At 40.2% G+C, this 18,862-nt stretch overlaps 1 protein-coding gene across 3 annotated transcripts in view; it reads right to left on the bottom strand.

The window, feature by feature from the left end:
• Window positions 1–15,223, bottom strand: part of SUCO (SUN domain containing ossification factor) — a 92,351-nt gene extending 77,128 nt beyond the window's left edge. For 2 of the 3 annotated variants that reach the window (XM_058701932.1, XM_058701934.1), the window contains exon 1: window positions 14,400–14,462. In XM_058701932.1, coding sequence (XP_058557915.1) covers window positions 14,400–14,462 — 63 coding nt within the window. Of the gene's footprint in view, window positions 1–14,399; window positions 14,697–14,926; window positions 14,951–15,115 lie in introns of those variants that run through there. The other variant, XM_058701931.1, reaches the window with a different exon arrangement.
• Between the last annotated feature and the right edge of the window lie 3,639 nt (window positions 15,224–18,862).

The raw sequence follows: 18,862 nt of genomic DNA, 5'->3' as shown, positions 1-18,862 counted from the left end.
TACATGAGGATCCAATATGTTCATAAATGGAATGCTGGGGACAGCAATGTAAAGATAGTAATTCATCACTCAAATATGACTCCTATCAAAATACGTAAGGATCCTATTGCTCTAAATATGATATGGAAAACAACTGGCCCAAGAATAACTAAATTAACAAAAAAAAGCAAAGACATGTGGTTCACCCTGCCAGATAATTAAATTTATTACAAAACCACTTTAATTAGACTACAGTACTAGGATAACAAAAGACAGGCAACTGGAACAGAATACTCCTAAATGCATTTGTTGATATATAGTCTCTCTTTAGAAGTCTACATACAAAATGCACAATGAATGAATGAATGGTAACAGGCTTTCCTGAGGACATCTGCCACAACATTAACTACTTAGAATTCATTTTAATGATGACTCTAAGAACTAAAGCAAGTAAAAATAAAAGTGTTAAAGGACAAGTAGAAAAAAGAATGAGATTAACAGCATCATACCATACCATTTGGTATCATACCATACCAAAATCTGCGTGAATTTTATAATATACAAGCAAAACAAGACTATTTTGGAAGAAAACATATCAAATACATGAAGGCTGACTGGAAAGACATCATATATACTCTAAGGTAAATGGCTAAAATGGGGGGAAAGAGGAATGAAACTGAAGGAGTAATCATGTAAAATAGAGTAAAAAAGGGATCCATGCAGAACTCTGTATAAACAGAGTATAAGCAATCCAATCCTAAGCACCTGATGTCTCGAGAAAAAACTCATGCATTTGTTTATTTATGAGAGCGTGTATGCGTGAATGGGGCAGGCGAGGGGCAGGCGAGGGGCAGAAGAGGGAGGGAGGGAGGGAGAGAGAGAGACAGAGAGAGACAGAGAGAGACAGAGAGAGAGAGAGAGAGAGAGAATGAATCCTATGCAGGCTCCACACTCAGTGCGGAGACTGATGTGGGGCTCAATCTCACGATCCTGGAATCATGACCTGAGCCAAAATCAAGAGTCAGATACTCAAGTGACTGAGCCACACAAGCATCCCTGGGTTTTGTTTTGTTTTGTTGTTTGTTCAGACTTTTAGGTGAAAGTAGTAGTCTAATTTTTACAAATAAAGAAGCTAAAACTCAGCAGTTAAGCTGCCCCAAGTTATTCAATTTGTCACTGCAAATCTCGATTTCTCCCTCTCCAAAGCCTATCATCTTTCTTTATTGCTGTATTTCATATTTCATATTCTCTGGTCAACAGATAAAAGAAAAGTGAGATAACAATCTATTCACTCAACAATTGATGGTATTAGTCAAGGTCAGTTATAGCATAACAAAAATATAAGAACTATCCCAAAAGAGGAATAATGTTTACTTCTCTTGCCAACAGGAGATAAATATGAAGTTTTGCAGCACAGTGACTAGGACATGGACTAGTCCTAGTCCATAATAGCTACTGTTATCAGCTATTGTGCTCCTGTCCTATCTATCTTCTTTTACTTATCAAATTCCAGAGTCGTTTATACTTGTAGTCTCAATTTCTTTACCTTCTACTTAGCCCTCGGCCAGGTGAATTCTAGTTTCTGCCTTCATTAAACTACTGAAATGAGTATGGTAGCAGCAGAATTTACCTTTTTTGATTTCTCTGCTGCTTCCATTGAAACCCTCTTCTCCTCTGGTTTGTCAAATTACACATGTCTGCTTCTCATCCCTCTCTGAAGACTGCTGATATGCTGCTTCTGCTGACTACAGATTAAAGTCTGGTGCTTCCAGGGTTCTGTTCTCACTCTTCCCTTTATACTCTACTTCATTTCTAGGGATATTGCATTTACTCTCATAGTTTTTGGCTAATGGCTACTTTTATCTTGAGCCCTTATTATCTTCTTCAAACTGGTCCTTTTCTTAAAAACCCTTCAATGATGCCTATATTAATGTTGCAAAAAAATTAACTTCATTTAAAAATTGAATCTCTCTCCCTTCATGTTCCAAGACATCTCCAAAACAACTAAATCCAAACTTGAACACAAAAATCTTCCTCTTCCAAATCTCCCCTTCATATATCCTTAATTTCATCATGTGATACTGCTATCCACCCAGTTCTCAAGTTAGGAACCTGAAAAACAGGGGTGCCTGGGTGGCTCAGTCGACTTGAGCATCTGACCTTTGATTTCAGCTCAGGTTATGATCTTGCAGTCGTGGCAATGAGCCCCACACCAGGCTCTGTGCTGAATGTGGAGCTTGTTTGGGATTCTCTCACTCTCTCTGCCCCTCTCCACTCATGTGCACTCGTCTCTCTCTCAAAATAAATAAACATTAAAAAAAAATAAACCTGAAAAACATCTATACTACTCCTTTTCCTTCACCCTGACTCCACTATCTCCAGTTAATTTTACCTCAAATTTCTATAATCCATTCCTCCATCCGTTATGACTGCCTTTTCATGTCTTACTTAGAGCAACCTCCTAACAGAGTTCCCTAACTCCGATCTTACCACCTCTGCAAATCAACCCTTCAGAATGCCAAGAACCTAACACTAAGTTGTCAGACTACTGTTCTCCTGCTTAAGATCTTTTATTGACTCTCCATGACAAAATTCAAGCTTCCCTGCTTATTTTTAAATATCTAAAATTCTTCTATTGCCTAAGTCTTCAGCTTCATACTTTCTGCCACTCCTTGCCTCCCACATCATGCTTCAGTGATACAGAGCTACTACTAGTTGTTCCTTGAACACATGCCATGCTGCCTCATGCTTCCAAGTCTCTGGCTCATGCTGCTCCCTCTTCTAATACTGTTCAGCCCCTTCGCCCACTCCTCACCATCCAAAACCTGACTAAATTCTTATTCTCTTTTCTGGGGGCAGGAACAAGTTAGGGATTAGGACACGTTCGTGCCTTCGTCAATCTAGGGTTTGGCCACAACCCTTTGGCATATCTCTGTCTGAGCACTTTCTACAGCCCTGAACTGAAATTAACTGTTTACATTTCTATTCCTCACATGACACTGAGCACCTCAGGACAGAGAACTTACTGCCTTGTTCTCAGCACAGCAATCTACTGAGCTCTTCCTTTGACCGTGGATTGGAACAGCTTTTGATAAGAGCTTAGAAAAGGGAGAGAGCCCAGTAATCACAGAATTTATGGTGAAAGAAAAAACAGAACTGGGCAATGAAGAATTGCTTCTTAAATACAGAAGTATGTATTTAATCCCTAGTATGAAAACATAGTGCCAGCCATTCAATTATGGCAGTGTGGTTAAAGTAATGCCCTGCCCACATCCTCCTTCACAAACAAACCAAAAAGGCATTCCAGGAAAGATACCTATGAAACAAATAGGTGGGAAAGTAGAACTTAACTTTCAGGCAACAGTGAAAATTGTGGTTTTGGACATTACTGCCCAGAAATTTGAAATTCTAAATACAGGGAGACTTGTGGGCAATGGGTAAATATTATAGAAGCCATTTTGATCAGAATCCAAAAAGACCAAAAGATCACTGGGCCTCCAGTGCTTTTGCTTAATAAGCCTCCTACTTTCTTTCAATTACAACGTATTAAAAGACAGATATTCTTCTTAATCTGTTATCAGCTTGGGAGTTCTTTTAAGGTTGCTTCTCTTCTGCTAGGTCTACCTGCTGATAGGAAGAAGTCAAACTGTGTGTGCCCCTTTCTCCTCCCAATTTTTATTCTATTTGGCTACCGCAGCAATCTCCAATCATATCACATGGAACTATAGAGCTTAGCTGAAGAAAACTCTATGTTTGCTTCTAATCAAACCTTTGAATTTCAAAAGTTCTGATCTTTAATCTTCATTCTGATGTAGGATTGGTCTTGTATTCTCTTAGCTTAATTATCCCATGTATCAAAATCTATTAGAGGACTGTTTCACTAAAATTGCCTGTACTTTCATGGATCCAGCATGGGATAGCACTTATTAAACAATATAGTATGTCCTCTTTTTACATCTTAACATACCATTAGAAATTCAGCCAATGCAACTGTCCTCAAAGCTGCTGAAAATAATCATATACTAAGCGTACTTGATAATGATATATTTTAAGAAACTTTCATCGGGTATGTATTTAGCCTATAAAACCAAGTCACAATACCTTTGCTACCTTAATTTTCAACTCAAATCTACAAAGACAGTTGCCACAGAAATTACTACAAAGCTAACAGGTCAGCCATGCTATAACAGAAAGCCTATCTAAGAACAGTGAAAAATAAAACTACAAAAGTAGATTTGGGTCAGACTTCAGGCCTTTCATGTAAGGGTTAACATTTCAATGTTTTACTCTTCAGGAAAACGGGAGCCTTTGAAAGATGTTTTAGCAAGAGACTAACATAATCAAAGTTGTGTGTTAGTAAGATGAATCTAGTGGCTCTGTGTAGAATGGGGTGAAGCATACAAGTATGAGACTACTCTAGCCTATCTCCCTGGCTGCCAAACAAACGCGTTGAGAACTCACACCTACCACCTCTCCAAATGTCTTTTATTTTCACTCCCATAAACTTTTACCAATTACTTCCCTCTTTTGAAAACAAGACCCTTTTCTTAGTTTTCAAGCTTTTCAGCCTTATCTGAGACATTTTATATTGCTGACCACTCGAATGACCTCCTTAAACCTCTTTCCATCTTTCATTTCAAAGTAAAGCTCTAAAGGGAAAGGAGGAGCTTTACTTTGCTTGGCAGTTGTCTTTATTCTAAGTATCTGCAGAACTCCATGTTTAGTCAACTGTGCTGTTTCAAAAATGATCCCCTCTATGAGGACAGCTCCAGCCCAAACCTTATCTGCACTCAAGTCTACATTTTTAAGTGCCTATACAATGTCTCCACTTGGATTATTCCACTCTGTCTCAACAGTTCCTTCTCCTTTCAAATCTTTTGCAACTCTTCCATTTCTTTTTGACCATGTCCAATTATTCTCGTTGCCCCAGTTTAAAAAAATAAATAAATAACTTTTCTTCTCTCTTTGAATTTTATTGCACAGATTTGTAATTTGAGATCCTAGCATTTATTCTCTCAACTACAGTATGCTCTAAGAAAGCAGCTACTTTGTATTATCCACCAGAATCCTGCACAGAACTCACCACATAGAAGCCTCAGTAAACTTATCTCTTGACACTAAGGATGACAGAAAGGGGGTACTGAAGAACAAGAGCTTGTTAGAGGCAAACTAAAACCCAGTTCTCTTCTGAATCCTAGACCAATGCTATTTCTACTAAACTGCACTGCCAATGGCCAATCTACCACCAAACCAGATGATTTACTTTCTCAAAAATTCTGCTCAATGCACCCTCTTCGTTTTTACTACCAAGTCCTTGTTGTGACAAACTTCAATTACTCTAACTGCTTGTTTTCAGTATTCATCCCTCCAACTCACTCTTCTCTGAAATATATCTAGCACAATGATGTCGAAATACCATTCTTGGAACTCCATTTCTCTTGCTGAATCTTTAGTGTCTAACTCCTTGGGTTGGCTTGTAAAACCTATCACAATCTCCGAAATATAGCTTTTAGTTTCTACTCAGGTTTGTCTGCTTACTATCATGCCCACCTATATCAAGTACATTATCTCATTTATTCTCTTTCTCCTTGACAATTAAGTAGTATCTACCCACAACACACACACACACACACACACACACACACGGAAAAGACCATAATTCATATTAGCAGCACGAGTACTTCTTATTTCAGTTCATGAACCACCTACATTTGACAGAAGCAAAGTTTATGAGCCACACATCATATTCTCTTAAACCCAACTCAAGTCTTTCCTGACAACTCCAGGCCTAATTTTTCCCTTCTTTAAGCACCAACCGAACAATTCAGCTTTATGTATTGTTCGCAAATGTTCAAATCAGATATCTCAGAATGTTAAAAGTACAAAACAATCTCGGAATTCATCTAATCTAGCAATAATGACTGGAATGAACAAAAATATCCCAAACCTACTGAGACAGAATCCCCAAGGTAAGAATCCTAGGCATGTGTATTTTTTTTAAGCTTCATGAATAATTCTAATGTCCATTCCTAGTTGAGGCAATCCAGTCAGCCCATTTTCAGATAAGAAAATTAACACACAAAGAAAAGGTAGAGAAACTTACTTAAGTCCATCTACCAGACTACCTGCAGCACAGTGTAGTGGTAAAAACACAGGCTCAGACTCCGCCTACTCAGGCTTTGGCTCATTGCTTAAGAGCTGTGAGAACTTGGGCAAGTTGGTTAACTTTTTTGTGCCTCTCTTTCTTCATGTTTAAAATGGCGTGTCTATCTTAAAAGAGTTGCAATAAGGATAAAATAAGTTAAACACTTAGAACAGAAATAAACACCCAAAAAAGACTATTAATAATGCAAAAAAGTATTACAACTGAGGTCTAAGTTAGTTTTATTCCCTCTCCACTACACTAGTATGTATGTATGTGTATTTTGACAACCAGCTTGTAAACTCCCGAGGGCAGAGCTCAGGTCTCCTGCCTCTTCAGTATTCCCCACCACACCATATACACTGTTGGTAACCAAATAACACTTTGAATGAATTTATGGATTCCTATTTCTGAACCCTGACACCTCTGCCCTTCTAACTGTACCAAAGCACCCAGACAGAATGAATAATAAGAACTCCTATAACAGTGCTTACTATGAGCAAGCCACTGTTTTAAGCACTTTACATATTTTCTCCTGTTAGATTACAAATATCCTATAACAAGAAATACAAAACTAGCTTATTACCTATGAGCCATAAAACATTTCTATGTAAAGTATAAAGTTACTTCTATGTAAAGTATAAAACCATTTTAACCATGATTCATTACAAAATAAAGTCCTAAAATAAAATCAAACTTTCTTTCAAAAGAATTTGCATTTATGAAGTAAGTTTATCCCAAGGGATTAACATTCTGATACTGCAAACACTCAAAAGTAATTTCTCATTTCTCTGTAACATGAACAATTTTATTTTTTGAAACTACTTTAAAATATGGCCTTGAAAAACAAAACAAATAACATACAATTGGCACTAAAGTGTAATCTGCAACGTATTATGTTTCAAATAAAGAGTTCCAGTTATGTATAAACTACTGAAGTATCCCATACATGTTTCTACTTGAAGAAGGCTTGAAAGAATAAAGCACTAAAATTTTTTATAAAATGTTCTCTCCCCTTTCATTACGTGCACTAGAATGTTAGCTCTATGTATTGACCTATTTCTCTATTCAGACAGTTAAAAAGGGGAAAGAATAATTTAGGAGTTCATGAACAATGGAAAAATGAAATAACCAATGTCCAAAGATAAGTTAGGTGTATCTTTTGCTTGTTTTCACTGCCAGCCAACTCAACTACCTGCATCCATTCCAATATATCCTCAAATATTTAACAATCTAAAGAAGTTGTTATAAAATGCATCCATCTCTTTTAAAACTAATTCAAAGGATATTATAAATAAAGTATTTGCCATTTTTTATTGGACACAAGTGTTGGAGTTTTACACAAAGGTGTTGTGCCTCCCTGTCACAACTTCTTTCACAGATTTTTTCCCTTAGGCAATCTGGATTCCTCTAAAAACTTGTCTGAAAAGATCTGACACTGCTTTTAATAACCCAATACCTCTTTTAAGTGCCAGACACTTTCTTTGGAATGTATATCTCAGAGCAAAGATAAACTTTACTTCCCAAAGTTTACCACAAGAGAGACTTATTTAAAAATTGAGATACAGCTGGCATATCATATTATGTTTGCTTCAGGTATACAATATAGTAAGTGATTCAATATTTGTATAGACTGTGATATGATCATCACAAAGTACACCCACAAAACACAGTTACAATTGTGTGTGTGTGTGTGTGTGATAACTTTTAAGACCTATTCTCTTAGCAGCTTTAGGATATAGAGTATCATTACCTAGAGTCACAAGCAAGAAAGACTATTACAAAAAAATGTCATCAAATGATTTAAACAGGGAGTTTCTATTATTTATTTTGAATATTTATTATTTTATTCAGAAAAGACTTATGGTCTTAAAAAAAGTTACAGAAACAAAACAAAGAAAATAATTTCTCTAGATGAAAGACAGAGTTGTGATTTTCAAGGGTATTTGTAATCATTATCCTAAAAATGATAAAACTGATTATATATTTTTCTTGTTTCTTGTATTTCTGCTCACTTATGCATATTAACAAATGAGCAAGAAACCAGCAAAATTATCAGAGAAAAAGCAAGATAAGAGGTACAGAAAATCACAAACCAAGAAATATCACCTCTAAAGTCTATGAAAACTGGATGACACACTCAGAAATATTTCTACTAAGTCCAAAAAAGCCACCGAAACAGACAACCTTGATTTAAATATTTATCAAGTCTCTCCAGTGTGACTGCCACATTAGGGATCCCAGTCTCCACAGTCTGTCACGTCCGATCTACTCTATCTCCACAGCGATCTAATTAAAAGATCAATCTGACCTCCTGCTCTTGTTTAAATTACTACACTGGCTCATCCTCTTAGCCAGTTTAACAGTAAGTTCATCTACACAATAATCAAATCCCACCAAAACCTGGCCTAGCTTCCCTTCCCATCTGGCCCCACATATACTGTAGGAATCTTCCCTCTGCCTGAAACAAAATACTCCCATCTTGAACTATCCATCTCGCAAACCATTTTTACAGGTGAACTGAGACTCACAGAAATAACTTGTCCAACGACATACAGCTAGTGATAGAACCATATCTAGAATACAAATTCTACCCTTGGTGTTCCTAAAGACCTTTGTAACTATTTTTTGTAACTATTATATATGTTAGATGCACGTTAAAATGTCAGATTTTTCTCATTAGCACTAAATATGAACTTCTCCAAGAAGATCCTATTGGGTGCAAGAATAGATTTTTTTTTTTTTTTTTTTTTTTAGTCTTATAAATAAATCAGGGGTGCCTAGGTGGCTCAGTTGGTTAAGTGTCTGACTCTTGAATTTGGTTCAGGTCATGACCCCCCAGGGTTGTGGGATCGAGCCCTGTGTTCTGCTCTGTGCTGAGCATGGAGCCTGCTTAAGATTCTCTCTCTCTCTCTCTCTCTCTCTCTCTCTCTCTCTCTCTCTCCCTCCCTCCCTCCCTCCCTCCCTCCCTCCCTCCCTCTCTCTCTCTCCCCCTGTGCCCCTCTCCCTTGCTCACACACACACTCCCTCTAAAATAATAAGTAAAATAAAATAAAATAAAATAAAATAAAATAAAATAAACCATTCTGGTAAGGGATGTTGATTAATGGAAGAGGCTATGCATGGGTGGGGACAGAGTATATAGGAAATCTCTGTAACTTCTACTCAATTTCAATTTTGCTGTGAACATAAAATGGTTCTATAAAATAGTGGTTTTTTTTAATTAATCAAGATTTACTAAGTTTAATATAAGGATTCAACTTGTTCTGAAGGTCAGCTGGTCACACGTCAATAACAGCAAGGACTATGTAGTCAGAAACCTAAGGAAAAAACAGAAGTTCCACAAACAGTGGGGTTTACTTCCAACACACTGTGATGCACTGGTGTTTACATGTGCCCAATTAAGTACAGTTAGGGATTATATTATTTAGTTTTAACTAAACTGACTCTCACAACATGGAGAAGTAGCTTTAAAAAAATTCCTGCAAAGACTGCAACGATAATAACTACACAAGTACAAGCCAACAAATTGCAGGGCTAAGACTCTTAGCTAGTACAAGCTATTCTTCAACCACATCACAATGTAAAATAATCTAGTCAGTCAATCACAACGCTCTGACCAGAAATTATTACTTGAGAATAAAAAAGTACTATTAACAGAAAGTATTAAGATTGTTCATTTTTTCTCATCTTTTTTAAACATCTAATTTATGTAACTTATTAGTATTCTATTATACTAATATCATACTGGCACACGCATATAACTTATAAACATTCAAGCACATATTAAAGGTGCATGCACATGGTTTCACTGGGAGAGGGGCACACTAAAACATTTTTGAATATCCACTGCTTAAAGCACAGATTAAATCTTTTTCCCCTATAGGACAATGATCAATCTTCAGTTTGCCAGGCCCAGTATATTAGGCTGCAAGATGCCTCCCAGAGATATTCCAGTCCTAATCCCTGAATATGTTACTTTACGTGCTAAAATAGTCTTTGCAGATGTGATTAAATTAAGGATTTTGAGATGGGGATATAATCCTGGATTGTCTGGGTGGGCCCAATGTAATCACAAAAATGCTTGAAAAAGGAGGCAGGAGGATCAGTCCACAACAGATGTGAGGACTGAAGCTAGAGGTTAGGATGATATGAGGAAGGAGTCATAGAACACAGGTAGCCCTGGAAGCTGAAAAGGTTCAAGAAACAGATTCTTTTCTTTTCTTTTTAATTTTTTTTATTCTTTATTTTTGAGAGAGAGACAGAGAGACAGTGCGAGCAGGGGAAGAACAGAGAGAGAGGGAGACACAGAATCTGAAGCAGGCTCCAGGCTCTGAGCTGTCAGCACAGAGCCCAACACGGGCCTCAAACTCACAAACAGTGAGATCATGACCTGAACCGAAGTCGGACGCTTAACCCACTGAGCCACCCAGGCGCCCCAAGAAACAGATTCTTTATCTCAAAGACTTCAGAAGGAACCAACTCTGTTGACACTTTGACTTAAGCCCAGTTAAGACTTATTTTGGACTTCTGGGGTGCCTGGGTGGCTCAGTCAGTTGAGCGTCTGACCTCAGCTCAGGTCATGATCTAGGTCCATAATTTCGAGCCCTGCGTCGGGTTCTGTGCTGACAGTTCGGAGCCTGGAGCCTGCTTTGGATTCTGTGTCTCCCTCTCTCTCTGCCCCTACCCCACTCATATTCTCTCTCTCTTTCTCTCTCTCTCTCTCTCTGTCAAAAATGAGTAAACATTAAAAATATTTTTTAATATTAAAAAAAAGACTTAATTTGGACTTCTAACCCCAGAACTGTAAGATAATAAATGTATGCTGTTTTAAGGCACTAAATTTTTGACAACTTGTCACAGCAGCAGTAGGAAATCATACAGGGAATTCCTGGGACATAGGACTTTGAGAAAACCAGGATTAAGTTGGTTACCCTATTTTGAGGTTTTCAATGCCCATAACAATGTATGATACATAATGAGCATGAGAAAAATCTTTGTTGAATATTTTATGATGAAATATATAGATAATATACCCTTACTATTTTATAAAGATCTGTCATACATATGATCTCATTTCATCCTTCTAACAATCCCATGAGGCGTGAATGAATTATTTTCCTACTTTTAGGATATACGAATTAAGGTTCAAATAAATTACATACAATGTGTAAGGACACATATCTAGTAAGCAATGGAGCCATACCTGGAATACAGGCCTTCTGACCTTTGACAACAGTCAGGATCCTCTACCATGAGTCAGGCTGCCTGGATTCCAATCTAAGCTCCTAAACTTTGCCAAATTACTTAACTTTCCTACTTCCTTAACTATAAAATGAAAAATGAGGTTTACAATAATACTTACCTCATAGGGTTGCTGTGAAGAGTGAATGTGCTAAAATGTGTAAAGTACACATCATAAACTAGACACAGAGATAGATGACAATAAATATCAGCTATCATTATAACTCTTTACTGCAGGTACAGTACATTTATACCTAAAATACTCTGTAGTAGTACTTGATAAAGAACCGCATAATATATGCAAAAGTAAAAAAGAGCAACCAGAATGAATGGTAAGATGGAAGGATGGGTTTCGTGTGAAAGTACTCTAAGGTTAGGACTCCAGGCTGAAAAGACAAAAGGAGAAGGGCGACATAATCGAGACCTATAAAAATGTGAGAGTATAAACAAGGAGATAACAAACTTCAGTTATACTGGAGAAGGGAGGAGAACCTTAGAAACTAGAGTACTGTAGTATGAACACACAGCATTCATAAATTACAAAATGATACAATGTAAAAAAGAAACGAATCACAGAATTTGAGACAATTTATGAATGACAAAGAAGACAAAAATGGCTACTAAGAGGAGCTTAACTCTTCTGTAAACATCTGTTGAACACCACAATGGCTTACCATATCTATTACTGGTAAAGGGGGAATAGAGATGTTGGGAAATGACATACAGACCACATGGTAGCAAGAATTAGACCTTCAGTTGAATCAGTGCAATAATTTCAATATTTCATTATGTCTCAAAGACATAACATACCCTCTGCCCATCGCTACCACGTACCACTGCTCTTCTCCAATCGCATCATCACCCTACCAAGAAAATCTCAAGTCTAAATGTCCTCTTTTCAATGCCCTTTTAATGGCTTCAGTAAAGAATAATTAAAATATCCCTAAATTTGGCAGTCCAAACTAATCTCAAAATATACTACCTCAATTGTTTCTTAACCCAAAGTTTCTTAAACTTTTCACTCTTTATTGAAACCCTCAACATCTATTCTTCACTGTGAGAGTCAACACACTTTACAGAACTTTATGACTACTACTTTCAATACTAAGCTGACTGATTTTTCCCCCCTGACAGGTCATGATATTCTCACTACTGCTAATGAATAAAGCTGAGAAACCATACTTAAGTAAGCCTAAACAAAAGATAGCCAGAAGTTACACCAAGTAACAGAAGCATGGTTAATTTAAATACACAAACGACTTTAGAAAATACATTGTAATGTTCTATCTCATCCCTACCTTCCATTAAAATTGAAGAAAAAAAAATCATGTTTAAGGATACAAACTTGCAACTAATAGATAACTAAGTACTGAAGATTTGGTGTGGGATATAGTGCATGTAGACAATGATATTGTATGACAATCATTAAACTTACTCTGAGACTAGGTCTTAACTACTCTGACCACAAAAAAGAAATGATCATTTTACAGGACAGGATAAATATAGTAACTATCACTACAATGGCAATCAAATGACAATATACAAACGTACACCTTTACACAATGCTACATGTCAAATATGTTTCAATTTAAAAAAATCAGAGATACTGATACATTTTTAAACTTGAATGAAAAGCATACCCTTTGTCCTAGGAGCCGTTTCAGAAAGTGCTGGTGAAGAATAACATGGTATAAAGATGGGCAAAATCAAGGACAAAGAGGAAAGAAATGACGTATAACCCATACACTACCAAGCAGCCCCCAGGAAAAGGTGGATAGGAGCAAAAGGGTTTGGTATCTCACCCGCAAATTTAAACTTAAAATGCGGTGAGTGGACTCATCTCCTGCGTGCACTTCTTCATACCCAACATGATACTAACAAGCAGAAAGAGGGAAGGACAGTGCTCCTGTTAAAAGGGTTTGGAATTAAAGTCAAAAGGCCAAATGTTTTATTCTCTAAAACTTCTATCAATCTTCCAATCAAAATTCCTCAGCCAGGCAAGGGCTTTCCTTTTCCTCTTATTTATTTTTTGATGTGAGCAACAACTCTCCAACTTCAGAATCTTTGGAATCCATTGGGCACCGGTAAAAATGAAGACATTGTTGGTGTTTTCCAGAAATAAACAACACAAGGAACTTAGTTTATCTCGACTTTAATATAATAAACAGCAAACCACTGACTGAAGAAGCATCTTTCCAGTCAGCTAACGTCACACATCTCTGAAGAAATTCCGTCGGAGGGGGGAAATGTCTTTTCCCAGTACGATGACAGCAACCCTTTTACTGACACGCTCTTCGCGCCTCAAAGACGCCCCAATACGCCAAGGATCAACAGAAACTCCACAAACTTCAGGAACAAAGCACCCTTCCCGCCTTCAAAACGCAGGGCTTATCGTCCCATTACGAGGGGACTATCAGCAGAAACCGCTGTACACACGACACCTAAGACACTCTACTGAACCAACGGCTTTCCATCATCTAACTATTGACAAAGTGCTTCATAATGTCCCCCAAAGTTTCCAGAACAGCAGCCCGAAGTGCACCCGAGGCCAAAGACAGCAAGAAATGGCCCAAACTACTGCTTGTACATTACTCTCACCCTCGTGACAATCACGTTGTTTTAAAATCGCTCGTCGGGAACACACCACATCCGACACGCTTTCTGCCCTTCTCACACTACGAAAGCGAGTGGCTGGCAGGAAAGCCGAGCAACTTACCTGGCGTCTGTCTGAGAACTGCCCAAACGCCCCACCGTCTCCCAGCGCCACTGTCACTGACTACAAAGGCACTCAGGTGGTCCATTCTGCTCAGGCACCTTTCTCTCCCACTTTGCACATTCTAAAACACACCGTGAACATCTCCCAGAGCACAGCCAGGCCGGCCAGCGGGAGAGTCGCGAAGTAATCCGTGTGTCGCTCCGTAAGGGCCTTGGAGACCCGCACCCTAACAGCCAAGACGATGGGGGGGGGGGGGGTGTGACCCGGGCTGCTCCCCTCGCCCCTCACGGGAAACTCCCATATCGTCGCGGCAACTCACCAGATCAGGGAGCACAGAGACAGGCAGGAGACCAGGGCCAAGGCCCGCCGGTACTTCTTCATCTTCTCCTCCTTCTTCCCCCTGCCAGAAGGCGGCACATCCTCCCGGCAGCCGCCACTGCCGAGGCCAAGATGGAGGAGCCGGAGCAGGAGCGCGAGGATGGGACCGAGAGTCCTTAGGGCTGCGGCGCTCGGGGAGCGGCTCCTCAGCGGCTCGCGTACTGGCCGCCCTCTCCGAGGGGCCCACGGCGGCGCCGACAGGGGCGCTTCACAGGAGGACTCCTGGGACTGCCGCTGCTGCCGCAGCCGCCGGCTCGTCCGCGCCCGCCTCCTGCAGCCGCCGCCGCCGCCACTGCCGCCCCATATCCCCCCCGCCCGCCCCGGCTCTCCCTCCGTGCTGCCGGCGACCAACGGCCGCAGCGTACTCGTCTCCCAACAGCCAATCGCCGGCGGGGCCGCGCCACCTCACACACCGCTGAGCTGGAAGAAGACGCGTCACCCACGTCCCGCGGCGCTCGCGCCCCCACCAGCCTCCGCGCGGGCCACGCCCCCTCCGACGTCTCAGGCGGAGCAGCCGGAGCGGGGAGGGCACACAGCGCGAGAGCCCGTGTTGCCGCCGCCCCGCCCACCTCAAAGTCCGCGCGGTCAGTGGCTCACATTCAGGAAGTCGGAGAGGACCCTCGTGACCCTCAGCTGTCTTTTTCGCCTTGGTCCGCCCCTTCGCCCGGGGCGTGCCGAGTCCGCGCAAGGCGCCTTGGGAGTTGTAGTGTGTCCTCTGGAACGCTCCTTTCCCATTCTCCAGTCCTCATAGAATCACAGTTTTGATGGAGAGGTCTATAGTTTCACTTCTCACCGCCAGAATGACCAGCTTTGGAATTGTTACACTCAGTTTTCCTCTTTTGAGCACAGTTCGTGGGATGGCCTAGAATGACGGAGGGGAAAAAAAGCTATACTAATAAAATTTAAAAGGTGTTTTCCCGGTGTCGATGGGCCCAGCCCATCGAGTTAGGTGCTGATTGGTAGGAAGAAAGGGGTGTGCCCAGATCCCCTCTCACTTGATTGGTTGGGCGGAAAGTCTCTCGCTTCTTCTATGCCTCAGGGAAATTTCACCGTCCTGGATTCCTCTTTTGGGGCCGGTGGGGTTGGTATGCATTCTGTTGGATTCGTGCTTCGGGTGCACAACGAAGGAGCCTGAAAGGAAAACTTGGGCTCCTGCTGAGGGAGTTGGAATTCACCGAAAGCGAGGAAGGCGGTCACGTACACACGCGTATTGCTACTGTGCGGAGCAAAAAAGTGTCTGGTTCTCAATCTTTAGTAAGGAGCAGTGTGCCCACCCTGGATTTTTATGCCACTGGGGTCCCTAAAGATCTCTCGGTAGCTGGTTTCTGCCTGAAACTCCAAAATGCTTGACCGCCTTTCGTCTCAAGACCCTCTTGTAGCTCTCTTCTCTTACATGGCAGAGAGTATAGAGGAAGAGGTATTAGCTTCTGCAAAGGGGAAAAGACGAAGTTTGGCCGCTGGCCTAATGTGTTCCTTCATCTCTCAGGTGATATATTCCTTTCAGACTGACACTGACAGGAAGTTAGTCTCTACTGAGGGATACGTCTTTTATTAGATAAAGACATAAAAGTATAACTCAGTAGTGTTTTCCTTTTTATTGTTTTGGCTGTCAGAAGACTCAAAACTGTTTTCCCCAGAAAGCACCCAGACAAATGCTCTGTCTGTGCTGTGGATCATGGCATAAGGTTTAGTGTAAAAAAAAATGTTTGAAGCAGATATTACTTTTTAATGTTTGTTTACTTATTTATTTTGAGGAGGGGGAGGGGCAGAGAGAGGGAGACAGAGAATTCCGAGTGGGCTCTGCACACTGACACTGCGGAGCTTGAGGCAGGCCTCCAACCCACAAACGGTGAGATCATGACCTGAGCAGAAACAGAGAGGAGTCGAAATAGAGTCGGATGCTTAACTGACTGAACCACACAGGTGCCCCTTAAAGCAGATATTATTAAAACATGGGCCACACATATTGCCATGTGTCGTAGGGGGAAACATGAAACACCTTAGTAAAATGCCCTTCTGATGCTTAAATTTGAGCCACGAAATTTCCTTATAAACCTTTTAAGTTGAATTGTTGCTAATTGTATTCCAGGGACCTGAATGATTTAACCCATTCTAAGAGATTTGAAATAAGTCAACTAGATGCATTTTAAAAATTCTATAAATGGTGATTTGCTTCCAGAGGAGTTTACCCTAAACTAATTTTCCTGGCAATAATTAGGTGACAGTTCCAATGATCTATTGATACCACTCTTAGTATATAACAATAAGATCCTTTCGTCTCTATTTCTCCTTACAATAGGTGTGCATTTATTTGCTCAAGAGCAGTAGCAAATGATGATATGAAAGTTGAAAAGAAGATAGGGACAACAGAAAGATGGGGATTATTTGACATTCTTTACCATGTTGGGCACCCTTTTCCTTTCGTTCTAGGAATTACTTTATTCAGGATAAGGAACAGTTGCTCTTTAGGTGATCCTCAGTAGAGTACAGCCAAGGAAGTCCTATGAGAATACATGCTTATCTTGGGGCGCCTGGGTGGCTTAGTCGGTTGAGCATCTGACATCCGCTCAGGTCATGGTCTCGCGGTTTGTGAGTTCGAGCCCTGCATAAGGCTCTGTGCTGACAGCTCAGAGCCTGGAGCCTGTCTCAGATTCTGTGTCTCCCTCTCTCTCTGCCCCTCCCTTGTTCATGCTCTGTCTTTCTCTCTCTCTCTCTCTCAAAAATAAATAAACATTAAAAAAAAAAAAAGAATAGATGCTTATCTCAAGGCTGGCAAGTTATCAGGCACGTTTTCAATCCCCTTTCTCCAAACCACAAGCCCACCCACTACTTTTCCACAGGTCCCTACAATGATCTTTTCTTTTTTTTTTTCCTCTTTTTTTTAAAATGTTTTTATTCATTAATTTTTTGACACACACACACACACACACACACACACACACACACACAAAGTGTGAGTAAAGGAGGGGTAGAGAGAGAGAGAGAGGCACAGAATCTGAAGCAGGCTCCAGGCTCTGAGCTGTCAGCACAGAGCCCAAAATGGGGCTCCAACTCTCACCAATGTGAGATCGTGACCTGAGCCGAAGTCAGATGCTTAACTGACTGAGCCACCCAGGCGCCCCCCTAGAATGATCTTCTAAGATATACAGCTGGTAGACAGAATTTTCCTCCCCTTCTTTCCTTCCTTCCTTCCTTTGTTCCTTCCTTCCTTCTGTCTTCCTATTCCTACTGTTGGGCTTTATTGATACCCCTGTGGCAGGGTTGCCTTTCACCTATTCAATCATTAGCTTTATTTCAATCAATAAATATTCTTTTTTCTTTCTGCCTGTTTCATTTCCATAGCTCTGTGGTAAGGCGTAGTCTTCAGTTCTCTGAGCTTTTTCTTTTTTTGGATACTTCATAATTCCAGTTATTAGCTATACCATTGACTCCCAGGTCTATAGCCAACCTCTCTTCAAGTAGTTGCTGGACATGACATTTAGATATTCTACCATAACTGCAAATTTCCCTCAATAAAATAGAACTCATCTTCCCCATAAGTTAGGTTCTTCACCTGACTTTCTATTTATGATAGTTTGTCCTTGTTTTAAGACTTCAGATAGTGAGAATAAGTGAAGTTCCGTGGAGGTGAACTTTGAAAACCTGGATGTTTTCTACATGGTTGTTAAATAAAGGAAAAAAATATGTTATGACTCAATAGATAAATATAACAAGAAAATTAACTTGAATTACAAAATAAATTTAGTATAGAAAAATGCTACCATATTTAAAGCACAACATATGCCAAAGAATGGCAAAGAATATAGAAAACATATATGTAATCTTTAAGACGTGGGCTAAGTAACCACCATCTACCACCTCTTAACTATACCACAAGGGTACTCAACCAGGGGCAATTTTTCCCCTTGGGGTGGGTATGGGGGAATGGCAACATTTAGAGACATTTTTGGTTGTTACAATGGAGGAAGTGCCACATCTAGCAGATAGAAATCAGAGATGCTACATCCTACAATGCACAAGACAAAAAATTATTTGGCCCAGAAAGTCAAAAGTGCAAAGCTTGAGGAAACTCTGCCATAACAGAATCTCCCAAGTCAATGAAGCCTGTAACTAACTGACCATGCATGTGCACGGCAGATCCTAGGATTATTCCAGAAGTCACCAAGGACTAAACTGCCTGATGAACATGAGTTCGTCATTCCTAAACATGGTCCAAAAAACTCTGGACAGCTCAAGTCTCTGCCTGGATAAAAGATCAGATACTCTGCTGATAGTGAGAAAGAACAAGCAGATCTCAGAAAAGGAGCCAACACCTCTGGCCATCTCCCTTTACCGTTATTCACATGTAAATCATATTTAAGAAGCCCCTGAGAAAAGATATTTGTCCAGTTTAAGTTGGTGAC

This window comes from Neofelis nebulosa, chromosome 15, assembly GCF_028018385.1.
Source record: "Neofelis nebulosa isolate mNeoNeb1 chromosome 15, mNeoNeb1.pri, whole genome shotgun sequence".
Lineage (NCBI taxonomy): Eukaryota > Metazoa > Chordata > Mammalia > Carnivora > Felidae > Neofelis > Neofelis nebulosa.
This window is presented reverse-complemented; position numbering and strand designations above follow the sequence as displayed.